This window comes from Schistocerca piceifrons, chromosome 6 (assembly GCF_021461385.2).
Source record: "Schistocerca piceifrons isolate TAMUIC-IGC-003096 chromosome 6, iqSchPice1.1, whole genome shotgun sequence".
NCBI lineage: Eukaryota > Metazoa > Arthropoda > Insecta > Orthoptera > Acrididae > Schistocerca > Schistocerca piceifrons.
Genome location: NC_060143.1, coordinates 580,353,833 through 580,367,289, shown reverse-complemented (window position 1 = coordinate 580,367,289; position 13,457 = coordinate 580,353,833). Strand labels below are relative to the sequence as shown.

Here is a 13,457-nt window from a genome sequence, read left to right as displayed (position 1 = left end):
GTATAAAAAGACAGGAACACTCGTTCTATAGCGTGAGTGGGGTGCTTGCGCCGCGGCTGCTGGACAGGGAGGAGGGAGTGTGTTTTGTTTTTGAGCGTCCGCCGCTGTTGCAGACCCGCACCTGTGCAGCCACGTGCGCTCCGTCTGCCTGCTGGCCGAGACGCTGCAGGCGGAGGGCGCGCGTCGCGCCGCCCCCTGCGGCCGCCGCTGCGTCGCCCCCGCCTCCGGCGCCGCCCCCGCAGGGAGAGCAGCCCACAGGCCGGGCAGCTTCCTCGCGGCCACCAGGCCCGGCGGTCTGCTGTTCGGACACCTCGCGCCCCCCAGGTGTGTACGGGGCCGCTGCCACACATTTCACCACTCCTCACCCACACCGGTCTCCCGCAGCAAAACCGTTCTCAAGTGAGAATGGCGTGTCTAGAACTGAGAAAGCAGCCAGACTGAGCTGTACGTGTTTGGTACACCTCACCCGCACTGCTTGAAACTAACAGAAATTCCGATTTTCGAAATAGAGCAATAAGACATTAAAGCAACCGATTTCATTTGCAAATATCACATTTTCTGTTTCGAGCTACGACATTGTGTGCTACTAATGAAGTACAACTTAACAGATCATACGTACATATATTACGCGCCATGAAAGACTGAAACTGGAGAATTTACAGTATCTCCCACGTAGCTGCAACATGTTATACACCACTTCCATACATAGAACACGTAATATTTTAAAATCGATCACTAGATTCAATCACTGACCAGCAAACATCATGTGTTCCTAGGTACGCTATCCTCCCGGTACAACGCTCTCCCTTACATTAACAACTACATAGTTCTGCACATCCAAGAAGAAAAAGTATCATAAAAGGCAAAAAGTATTATTACAATTCAAACTACTTCTACGAGGGTGAGTCAAATATGAAAACCTTAAATTTGTAATAACAAATCGAAATTTCGCGCCGTTATCCTGTAAGTTGGTAAGCGTGCTCCAAACAGCGTGCAGAATGGCCTATAAGTGGCAGCATGATGCAGATGCACACATACCGTCGCAGTATCAGTATAAAGATGGCCGCCCCACTTGCGACTTGCACCACGGAAGAACAGCGTTCTCTTATTCGGTTTTGGTAGTGAAGGTGTGAAACCTATTGAAATTCATCGACGAATCAAGGTTCCGTACGGTGATGCATGTTTGTCACAGCAGCAAGTCTATGAATGGAGTAGAAAGTTCGCAAATGGTATGACTTCAGCGGAAGACGCTCCTCGTCCAGGTCAGGCACAACGAGTTGTCACTCCACAGAACATTGCAGCAGTTGAAGCCATAGTGAAGGAAAACCGCCGAGCGACACAGAAGGTCACTGCACCATTTTTACAGATTAGTCATGGGTCAGCACACCACATTGTGCATGATGTGCTCCAGTTTCACAAAGTGTCTGCAAGATGGGTGCCACGGCAGTTGACTCCTGAATTGAGAGAACGACGTGTTGATGCTTGTGAAGAACTTCTTCGGAGCTTTGAACGAGAAGGTGATGGCTTCCTTGCAAGAATCGTTACTGGGTTCACTTCCACCAACAGGAAACGAAGAGAGCGAGCAAGGAATAGCGCCATTCCTCATCACCAAAACCAAAGAAGTTTCGAACAGGACCATCAGCAGGGAAGGTTATGCTGACTCTGTTTTGGAACGAAAAAGGCGTCATTTTGGAGCATTACATGCCTAGAGGGACCACTGTCACCAGTGAATCATACACACGCATCCTAAAAAAAATCATCTGTGGCCTGCAATCAAATCAAAGCGACATGGATTGCTATCAGCAGGTGTCCTTTTGCAACATGACAATGCAAGGCCCCACACTGCCCGTACAACAGTTGCAACAATCACAGACCTGCATTTTGAGTGTCTTCCTCATCTACCATACTCACCGGACATTGCCCCAAGTAATTTCCTTGTGTTTGGACCACTCAGAGACGGAATGCGAGGAAAGAAGTTCCGTTCTGATGAAGAGGTACGCCACGCGGTGCATGAGTGGTTGCGCGGACTACCAAAAGAATTTTTTTCTAAATGTATTTATGCACTTTGTAAGCGCTGGACGACTTGCATTGAGCGTTGGGTAGATTAAGTTTAAAAGTGATGCAGCTTTGTACCACTTCTGCACAATAAATAATATTTAAAAAATATTTAAGGTTTTCATTTGACTCACCCTCATACATGACAGTAGTCCAACTGTCGCCTAGGGGTAGCCACTTTGACTAGAGATCAGTACGTCCTGGATCCTGGGTTCACATCCAGACAATGCTTACATTTTGAATAAAAATCATCGGCAATGGCGGCCAAATACTGCCGGCATAAAAAGTGACCCCTCTGGTCCATTAGTGGCCTTGTCAAAGTTGACGCAGGTTCAGGGCACTCTCTTGCCCCTGAGGCGTGAAACTGCCGCAAAAGGCGGAAAAATCAGCCATGATCAACGGCACGAGGATACAGGAGGTAGTGGAAACCACTGCATTAAGACACATGATGTACATATGTCGACAGGAAATGGGGTCTGTAATTGAAAAAGTGTCATGATGATCTAGATATTGGCAAAAGATTCCGGATTAGTCCCCCATTTGGATCTCTGGGAAGGGACTGCGAGGGGCGAGGTGACCATGGGGAAAAGTTGGAAAATTGGAAAATTGTGGTGAGTTCCTATGGGACCAAACTGCTGAAGTAATCGATCCCTAGGCTTACACTCTACTTAATCTAACGTCAACTAACTTACGCTAAGGACAACACACACACACACACACACACACACACACACACACAGACAGACACACACACACACGCACGCACACACAGACACGCTCATACCCCAGGAAGGACTCGAACCCCCGACGGGCGGGAGCCGCGCGGACAGTCGCAAGGCGCCTCCGACCGCGCGGCTGCCCCACACGGCGGAAAAAGTTGGAATAACCAATGGTGGGATAATAGTCTACGAGTCTGAACGTAGCACACAAGTTAGAGAATGTGAAAAGGGAAATACCGACGCTGAATCTAGATATAGTGTGGGTCAGTGACGTTAAATGGAAAGAAGACAAGAACTTCTAGTGAAGTGAGTACAGGATAACGTCAATACCAGCAGAGAATGGTATAACGGGCATAGGATGCGTTGTGAATACAAAGGTAGGTCAGAGAGTGGTTAACAGTGATAGACTTGCCTCATCAGAATTTATAGCCAATCCGCACCAATCATGATACTTAAGGTATACATGCCAAGCAGAAGATGAAGAGAGAGAAGAAGTAGACGAGGATATTTAACGGGTAATTCAGTGTGCAGAGGGAGATGAAAATCTAATTAGTCAAGGGCAGTTCGAACTTGGTTGTAGGGGGAGGAATAGAAAGAAGTATTACGGAAGAAAATATGCTTGGCTGTATGAGCAAGAGGTGAGAAACACTGAGTTCTACAATGATTTCAGACTGTAATAGCGAATACTCTGTTCAAGGATCAGAAGAGGAAGAAGTATAATTGGAAAAGATGTGGAGACTTGGGAAGATTCCATCTGGATTATAGCATAGTCAGAGAATCCGAAATCAGATGTTGTATCGTAAGGCGCACCCAGGAGCAGATATGGAGTCAGATCGCAGATTAGCAATGATGAAGGGTATACAGAAATTTAAGAGAATCAACCGGCAGAATTATTGCTGAAGGAAATGGGATGCTGAAGTACTAAGGAATGATCAGACGTGTTTGAACGTCGCTATGGATGTGCATACTCCCATAAGGAATATTATCGCGTGAATTTCAGTTGAAGAGGACTGCACATCTATATGAAGGGCAATCAGAGGTGTTGGGCGGACAAACTTAGGAACAGCGCTTGCACATCAGAAGACACCCTGGGTAACCAGGGAAATACTTCAGTTGACTGGCGAAAGAAAAAAAAACCACAAAAAATGTTCCAGAACAATCAGGATTACAACGCAAATCGTTGCGAATTAAATATATAGAAAGAGCAGGGCAGCCAAGCCGAAATGGCTGCAGAAGGGATATGAAGAAATCGATAAAGGAATGATCATCGGGAGCACTGACTCAGCATATAGGGCAACCAAAACAAAAGCAATGAAATTAAAAGCAAGCATTGCAACATTACGAATGCAGTTCCATTGTTAAACGCAAAGAGAGCGCGGAGAAGTCGAAAGAGTACATTGAAGGCCTCTATGATGGGGAGGACTTGGCCGATAACGTGATAGAAGAACAAACTGGAGTCAATATGGAAGACACAGGGGTCCAGTATTAGACTCAGCATTTAAAAGAGTTGAGATAAAATAAGACAGGAGGGACAGACAACATTCCATCATAACAAAAATGGCTCTGAGCACTATGGAACTTAACATCTGATGTCACCAGTCCCCTGGACTTACGACTACGTAAACGTAACTAACCTAAGGACATCCATGCCCGAGGCAGGATTCGAACCTGCGACCGTAGCAGCAGGGCGGTTCCGGACTGAAGAGCCTAGAACCGCTCGCCCAAACCCGCGGCTCATCATAATATCTCAAAGCATTTGGGGAAGTAGCAACCTAACGGTTGTTCAAGTTGATGTGTACGGAAATAAATCGCAACACGAAAAGGAGTTGTACGACATAAAGTTGGGAGGCGTGTTTCTACGTGTGAAAAATGAATATTTAAAATTTTAGCCAGTCGCGTAATAGTGGGGACAATAGCGCCACTAAAAGGATAGAAATCAGGTTCGCTTTAAATACACGCTATAACGGTCGTAATTGTTAGTTACCTTTTAGATTAGACATGGTGAGTTGATGTTAGTCAAGAATGCCTTTAACGTGACAAGGATGCCATTATCAACATCACGCTGAGTTTGAACGAGGTCGTGTAATAGGGCTACGATAAACTGGTTGTTTCTTACGCGATAATGCAGAAAGACTTGGCAGAAATGTAGCCACTGCACCCCGCGACTATTGGCAGCTGTGGTCACGAGAATGAACGACGGAAATATGAGCAGGCTCCGAACGGCCACGTTGCACTACAAGGAGGGAAGACGATAGAGTTCGGCATATGGCTCCGGTGCATCGTACTGCATCTGTAGCAGCAGTCTGTTACCAACCGGTTATTTCAGTGACAGCTCCGACACAAACGCCCCGTAGCGCGCATCCACAGAGCCCAAAGCACTGCCATTTGTGACTTCAGTTGTGTCAAGTCTGAGCTCATTGGGCCGGCCATTGTGGCCGAGTGGTTCTAGGTGCTTCAGTCTCGAAACGCGTGACCGCTACGGTCGCAGGTTCGAATCCTGCCTCGGGCATGGGTGTGTGTGATGTCCTTAGGTTAGTTAGGTTTAAGTAGTTCTAAGTTATAGGGGACTGATGACCTCAGATGTTAAGTCCCATAGTGCTCAGAGCCATTTGAACCATTTTTTGAGCTCATTGGTGGGCAGGAGAGCGGCCTTTTGCGTTTTATGACGAAATTGGGTTCTCCCTCGGTGCCAGTCATGGCCGTGTGTTGTTTAGGAGGAGGCCGTTTGAGTCCCTGCAACCAACCTGTCTGCCGACTAGACATCGCGCTTACAAAAAATGGCTCTGAGCCCTATGGGACTTAAATTCTGAGGTCATCAGTCCCCTAGAACTTAGAACTACTTAAACCTAACTAACCTAAGGACATCACACACATCCATGCCCGAGGCAGGATTCGAACCTGCGACCGTAGCGGTCGCGCGGTTCCACACTGTAGCGCCTAGAACCGCTCGGCCACTCCAGCCGGCCATCGCGCTTACATTAACGTGCGATTTGCAGTGTTAATCATTTAAATATGTTACTTAGACAAGAGTATTCCAGAAATTTCATTACTTTACACTAATTATTTTTTGGTGTTGCGTTCCTTTTCCGTCAGTGTATGAGACTAGCAACATACCACAGACGTTCGGATAAATATCGTCCACACAATTCCTAAGACAGCAAAGGCAGATAAGTACGAGAACTACCGCATCCAAGCTGCTGACAGGAATAACAGAAGAATGCAAATGAAAATTGAGGATAATTAAATGACGACGAGTTTGGCTTTAGCAAAGGTAAAGTCACCAGAGAGGCAGTTCTGACGTTGGAAGCAAGACTGAAGAAAAATCGACAAATTCATAGGATTTGCGTTCAATAATGCAAAATGGTGAAAAATATCCGAATTTCTGAAAAAAATACGAGTAAGTTGTAGGGAAAACTGGTAATATACAATATGTACGAGAACCAAGAGAGAATAATAAGACTGTAAAACCAAGAACGAAGTGCTTGGACTAAAAAGGGTGTAAAACAGGGACGCAGTCTTTCACCCGCTGGTTTCAATCTGCACGGTGAAGAAGCAATGACGGAAATAAAAGGGATGTTCAAGAGCTGGATTGAAATTCAAGATGAAAGGGTATCAATGATAAATTCCCTGATGACGTTGCTATCGTCAGTGAAAGTGAAGAAGAATTACAGGATGTGGTGAATGGAAAGGAAAGTCTAATGAGTACAGAATACGGATTGAGAATAAGCTGGTAGACGACAAAAGTAATCGGAAGTAGCGAAAATGAGAATAGCCAAGCATAAGATCAAAATTGGTGATCACGAAATTGACGAAGATCTACCTTGAAAGCAAAATAACCCTAGACGGAAGAAGTAAGGAGGTTTTAAAAAGCAGACTAGCACCGGCGAAGAGGGCATTCCTGGCCGACAGAAGTCTGCTAATATGAAACATATGCCTTAATTTGAAGAAGAAATGTTTGAGAATGTACGTTTGGAGCAAACCATTGTATGGTACTGAATCATGGACAGTGGGGAAACCGGAACAGAGGAGATTCGAATACATGCGGGGGACGATTAATGGAAAACCTAAAGCAGGGTATTTAATACTTACTGGAGATTTCAGTGCGAGGACAGGTAAATCTACCATTCAAGAAATAGTAGGGCCACATGGAGAACGTACTAAAAATACAATAGAGATCAGTTAAGAGGTTTTTCTACCTTTAACAACTTTAGAATAAGAAATAGTATTTTCCACATATAGCCATCCATAAATTTACATGGTATGCTTAGAGGTAATAAATCTATAATAGACTATCTTATTGTAAATGGGAAAGCCATCCCACTAATAGAAGACACTAGAGTCTACAGAGTACTGATCATTTTCTGGTAATATCAAAACTAAGAATCCACTGTATAACAGTAAAAGCACAATCAAAAACCTAAACGAGAAGAAGTCTATAGAATACATATGCTACAATATCCAAGCATTAGACGGTCAAACAGAAAAAGTTTAGACGAAATACTAAAGCACGTTCAAGAAAATCAGAACTTTAATGAAGAGTGGAAAGAAATAGTAAGAACAATATACATCGCTGTTAGTGAAGCTTTAGGGAAACGGATGAAATGTAAGGACCAAAGGAGAATTCCAGTCTGTAGCCAATAACTAGCAGACATCATAAAATGGAAGAAACAGTCCTACCTGAAATATCTACAATCGAAGAAACAAGAAGTCTACATCGAGTATAAGCAACTCATAGCAGTTGTCAAAAGAGAGACAAGAAAAATAAAATAACAAAGCTGGGAGTACTTTCTGAGTGAAATGGAGCATGATGTACATGGGAAACAAACTAAAACTTATGGGTTGCTGAAACAATAAAGATGGAAGAGATGTAATTCAAATTAACTCCATTTCAGAAAATGAGTGGTTGGATTGTTTCCATAGTCTATGGATAGATGATGAGGAAAATGGAAAAAATGCAGCTAGTGACAAGGATCAAAGGAAGAACTAAACGTTATGTTAAAAAATCTAAAAAGAAAAAAATTCAGGGGAAGACAACCTCAATGTGAAATTATTTAAATATTCTTCGGAACTGTTACTCATAAAACTACTGAATTTTATAAATTCTTGTTGGAAATACATCAACATATGAGAATGCTGGGAAATAGCGGTTGATATACCATTATTTAAAAAAAGGTGATCACAGAAAATGTGACAGTTATAGAGGTATTAATCTTCTGATTTCTGGATACAAGATATACGATAAACTAGTAACAAACTATTAACAAGTTTAGGATGTATTCCTGCTGCCACAACTGCTTTGAAGCAATCATAAGTGCCAATAGTGGAGAATACAGAACAAGTGAAAAAACTTTGATTAAATTAGAAAATTCTTCATGGTATGTGACCGCATTGTCAGTGTGTAAAATTCTCCGACGTTTAGGCCACTGTTGCAAATGGCCTTACTCTGAGTACTTAGAAGAAAGATTAAGGAAAGGTAAACCTACGTTTCTAGCACTTGTAGACTTAGAGAAAGCTATTGACAATGTTGACTAGAATATTCTTTTTCAAATTCTAAAGGTGGCAGGGGTAAAACACAGGGAGCGAAAGGCTATTTACAATTTGTACAGAAACCAGATGGCAGTTATAAGAGTAGAGGGACATGAAAGGGAAGCAGTGGTTGGGAAGGGAGTGAGACAGGGTTTTAGCCTCTCCCCGATGTTATTCAATCTGTATATTGAGCAAGCAGTAAAGGAAACAAAAGAAAATTTCGGAGTAGGTATTAAAATCCATTGAAAAGAAATAAAAATTTTGAGGTTCGCCGATGACATTGTAATTCTGTCAGAGACAGCAAAGGACTTGGAAGAGCAGTTGAACAGAATGGACAGTGTCTTGAAAGGAGGATGTAAGATGAACATCAACAAAGGCAAAACGAGGATAATGGAATGTAGTCGAATTAAGTCGGGTGATGCTGAGGGAATTAGATTAGGAAATAAGACACTTAAAGTAGTAAAGGAGTTTTGCTATTTGGGGAGCAAAATAACTGATGATGGTCGAAGTAGAGAGGATGTAAAATGTTGACTGGCAATGGCAAGGAAAGCGTTTCTGAAGAAGAGAATTTGTTAACATCGAGCATAGATTTAAGTGTCAGAAAGTCATTTCTGAAAGTATTTGTATGGAGTGTAGCCATGTATGGAAGTGAAACATGGACGATAAATAGTTTGGACAAGAAGAGAATAGAAGCTTTCGAAATGTGGTGGTACAGAAGAATGCTGAAGATTAGATGGGTAGATCACATAACTAATGAGGAGGTATTGAATAGAATTGGGGAGAAGAGGAGTTTGTGGCATAACTTGACAAGAAGAAGGGACCAGTTGGTAGGACATGTACTGAGGCATCATGGGATCACAAATTTAGCATTGGAGGGCAGCGTGGAGGGTAAAAATCGTAGAGGGAGACCAAGAGATGAATACATTCATTCAGAAGGATGTAGGTTCGAGAAAGTACTGGGAGATGAAGAAGCTTGCAGAGGATAGAGTAGCATGGAGAGCTGCATCAAACCAGTCTCAGGACTGAAGACCACAACAACAACAACAACAACAACCTAAGGACATCACACACACATCCATGCCCGAGGGTGGATTCGAATCTGCGACCGTAGCAGTCGCGTGCTTCCAGACTGAAGCTCCTAGAACCGCTTCGCCACAACGGCCGGCTCGGGGCTGTCACTTGTACTCTGGTGATTCATATGAAAAGGTTTCCGACGTGGTTTTGGCTGCTCAGCCGGAATTAACATACTTTCAACACGGAGTGGTAGCTGGAGCTGCGTCTGCATGGGACATTCCATTTCGGAAATCGCCAGGAAATTCAGTATTACGAGATGCACTGTGTCAAGAGTGTGCCGAAAGTATCAAATTCCAGGCATTACCTCTCACCGCGGACAACGCATTGGCCGACTGCCGTCACCTAACGACCAAGAGCAGTGGCTTTTGCGTAGAGCTGTCAGTGCTAACAGACAGGCAACGCTGCGTGAAGTCAGTGCAGAAATCAATGTGGGACGGACGGACGAAGGAATCCGTTAGGATAGTGCAGCGAAATTTGGAGTTAATAGGCTATGGCAGCAGATGATCGACGCAAGTTTCTTTGCCAACAGCGCGACTTCGCCTGCAGCGGCTCTCCTAGGCTCGTGACCATATCGGTTGGATCCAACGCGACTGGAAAACCGTGGCCGGTCCAGTGAGTCCCGCTTTTAGTTAGTAAGAGCTGGTAGCGAATTTCGAGTGTGGTGCAGGCCGCACGAGGCCATGGGCCCTAGTAGTCAACAAGGCAATGTGCAAGCTGATGACCAAAAATTTTGTGATAATCTCCGAAAATAGAAGAAATTTATTCTACTGTGCGAGCCGGTGGTGGCTCAGTACTGCTGTGGGCTATGTTTACGAGGACTGACTGACCGTTGACTGGAAATCGTTATGTTCGGCTGCATGGAGATCGTTTGGAGTCATTCGTGGGCTTCATGTTCGCAAACAACGATGGAATTTTTTTAGATGAATATGCGCTATGTCACTCGGCCATAAACGTTTGCGATTGGTTTGAAGGACATTCTGGACATTTCGAGGGAATGATTTTGCTATCCAAATCGCCCGACATGAATTGAATCGAAAATTTATGAGACATAATGGAGTGGTCAGTTCGTGCACAGAATCCTGCATCGGCAAAACTTTCGTGATTATGTACGGCTAAAGAGACAGCACGGCTGAGTACTTCTGCAGGGGACTTCCAGCGACTTGTTGAGTTCACGCCACATCCAGTTGCTCCACTATGCTAAGCAAAAGGACGTCCGACACAATGTCATGACGTGTCGCAGGAGTTTCGTCACCTCAGTGAATTTTTGGGGAATATTACGGTGATTTTTAGCTATTATGCTACCTAACAAACAATGGAAACTCCACACAGGAGTATCAACAACTTGGGAAAAAAATATATTGCTATTTGCCGTAAACAAGTCACGTTAAGTTGCAGACAGGCACAATTAAAAGGCACACAAAGCTTCTGGTCCCAGCCTTCATGAGCAAAAGAGCAACACACACCACTTATTCACACGAGCAAGCACACCTCACGCACACAAGACCACCAACTCCGGCAGCTCCATCTGTCTTCTTTACAGTAAGTAGCAATCTGAGTTCTCATACATTTTTATTATACTATGTAAGTTGTCACTTGGCTAATTTTAATTCGTCCTGCCTTAATATGAACAATATAATGAAAACGATAGTTGCTACTCACAAATAGCGGAGATGCTGAGTCGCAGAAAGGCACAACAGAAAGTCTGTCATACAACGAGTTTTCAGCCAACAAGGTCTTTGTCAAAATTAGACAACATGCACATACGCACACACTCACGCAAACACAGGTCACACACACACACATTACCACTGTCTCTGCCAGCCAGACTTAAACAACACACACACACACACACACACACACACACACACACACATGACCACGGTATCTGGCAGCCACACAGCCACACCCACACTTAGAGAACATACACACATGCATACAGTCACACAGACACACACAAAATCACAATTCACACACACACACACACACATACACACACACACACACACACACACACACACACACACATGTATTGCGAATACATAGACAGAAGGATCCTTTATTGTATGATTATATGATAGCGGAACAAACACGGGTAGCAGTTACTTCTGTAAAATATCTGGGAGTAAGCGTGCGGAACGATTTGAACTAGAATGATCGCATAAAATTAATTGTAGATAAGGCGGGTGCGAGGTTGAGATTCATTGGGAGAGTCCTTAGAAAATGTAGTTCATCAACAAAGGAGATGGCTTACAAAACACTCGTTCGATATGTACTTGAGTATTGCTCATTAGTGTGGCGTCCGTACCAGGTCGGGTTGACGGAGGAGATAGAGAAGATCCAAAGAAGAGCGGCGCGTTTCGTCACACGGTTATTTGGTAAGCGTGATAGCGTTACGCAGATGTTTAGCAAACTCAAGTGGCAGACTTGCAAGAGAGGCGCTCTGCATCGCGGTGTAGCTTGCTGTCCAGGTTTCGAGAGGGGGCGTTTGTGGATGAGGTATCGAATATATTGCTTTCCTCTACTTATACCATCCGAGGAGATCACGAATGTAAAATTAGAGAGATTCGAGCGCACACGGAGGCTTTCCAGCAGTCGTTCTTCCCGCGAACCATACGCGAGTGGAACAGGAAAGGGAGGTAATGACAGTGGCACGTAAAGTGCCCTCCGCCGCACACCGTTGGGTGGCTTGCGGAGTATAAATGTAGATGTAGATGTAGACCACAGTTTATCGCAATCGGATGCAGGCAACATACACACGCACACTCACTGAAACGCAACTCACACACGCACACACGAACACAAAAGCAGCTCACACACACATGACCACAGTCTCTGGCAGCCATAGCCACACAAATGCAACTCACACAATCTCTGGCAGCTGGAAGCAGACTTAATGTGGCTCCAGCTGCCAAAGACTGTAGTTGTGTGTCTGTATGTGTGAGGTGTGTTTGCGTAAGTGTGTGTGTGTGTGTGTGTGTGTGTGTGTGTGTGTGTTGTCTAATTATTTTGACAAAGGCGTTGTTGGCCGAAAGGTAATTGTGTGCCTGTCTTTTAGTTGTGCCTTTCTGCAACTTAGCATCTCTGCTGTGTGGTGAGTAGCAACTATCCTTTTCATTATGCTGTTACATTCCATCCTGTGTTTTCCATTGTGTTAATATTAGCTATTTTACCTACTCTGCTACTTGTGTCTCTGCGTGGGCAGCGCCAGCGGCTCGTTCTGCGTGAGCACTCCGGAGGGCGAGGAGCCCTTCTGCCCGCGCTTCGAGGGCGACACGGGAGACCGCCGCTGCTGCTCGCGGCCGCAGGCGCTGCCGCCCGCCCCCGCCGCCCCCAGCGCGCCGCCCCCGGAGGCCGACCGCGACTCGCAGGAGGTGCACGGCACGGCCGCCCCCCTGCTGGCGTGGCAGCTGGCCACGGCGGAGCCCGCGCGCCACCAGCCCGCCACCGTCTCGCAGGGCTACGCGGCCGTCAAGGGCTGAGGGCGGGGGGCAGCCGGGTCGAGATCCAGCACCACCACCACGCCCTAGAAAAGTGTGACCCAGCATTGCTCACACGACCTCATCGCCGCAAGACGTCGGCCAGTACACCCGAGTTGTGCACCTACCTAAACTTTACAACTATTTTTTATCAACGTACACACCTATTTCTGGGAACTTCTACACCCACATCCATGCTCTGGAAGCTACCAAGCTTTGCATGGGGAAGTGTACCTAGTATTACGGCAAGTCACTCCCTCTCCTGTTCCACTCACAAATGGAGCGACGGAAAAACGACTGTCTATTTACTTCCCTGTCAGTCCTGATTTCTCTCGTCTTGTCTACATTTCGTAGTGTATATGTACTAAGATGGTATCTGTTCTTTCGGACATGTCCGAAAGAACAGATACCATCTTATTATATATATAGTTAAGGCTCACCGGGCACTTGACCATCTTCTTCTTCCGTGCGAATACACAAACAGTGCCCCAACTATTACGGGAATCGGCAACGCGCCGCGAGTAATGAGTATAATGGGCGGGGGCACTACAAATGTAGTGCGGGACAATAAGTTGAGAGGCGTGCCAGAGATAAGTCCCTGCAGTCG

General features: G+C 45.2%; 1 protein-coding gene across 1 annotated transcript in view; it reads left to right on the top strand.

The window, feature by feature from the left end:
- LOC124803469 (phospholipase A1-like) overlaps positions 1-12,853 on the top strand; it is a 181,393-nt gene extending 168,540 nt beyond the window's left edge. Inside the window, exons 6-8 of the mRNA XM_047264660.1 lie at positions 114-200; positions 243-324; positions 12,709-12,853. Of these exons, the coding sequence (XP_047120616.1) occupies positions 114-200; positions 243-324; positions 12,709-12,853 (314 nt within the window). The remainder of the gene's footprint in view (positions 1-113; positions 201-242; positions 325-12,708) is intronic.
- Positions 12,854-13,457: the final 604 nt, after the last annotated feature.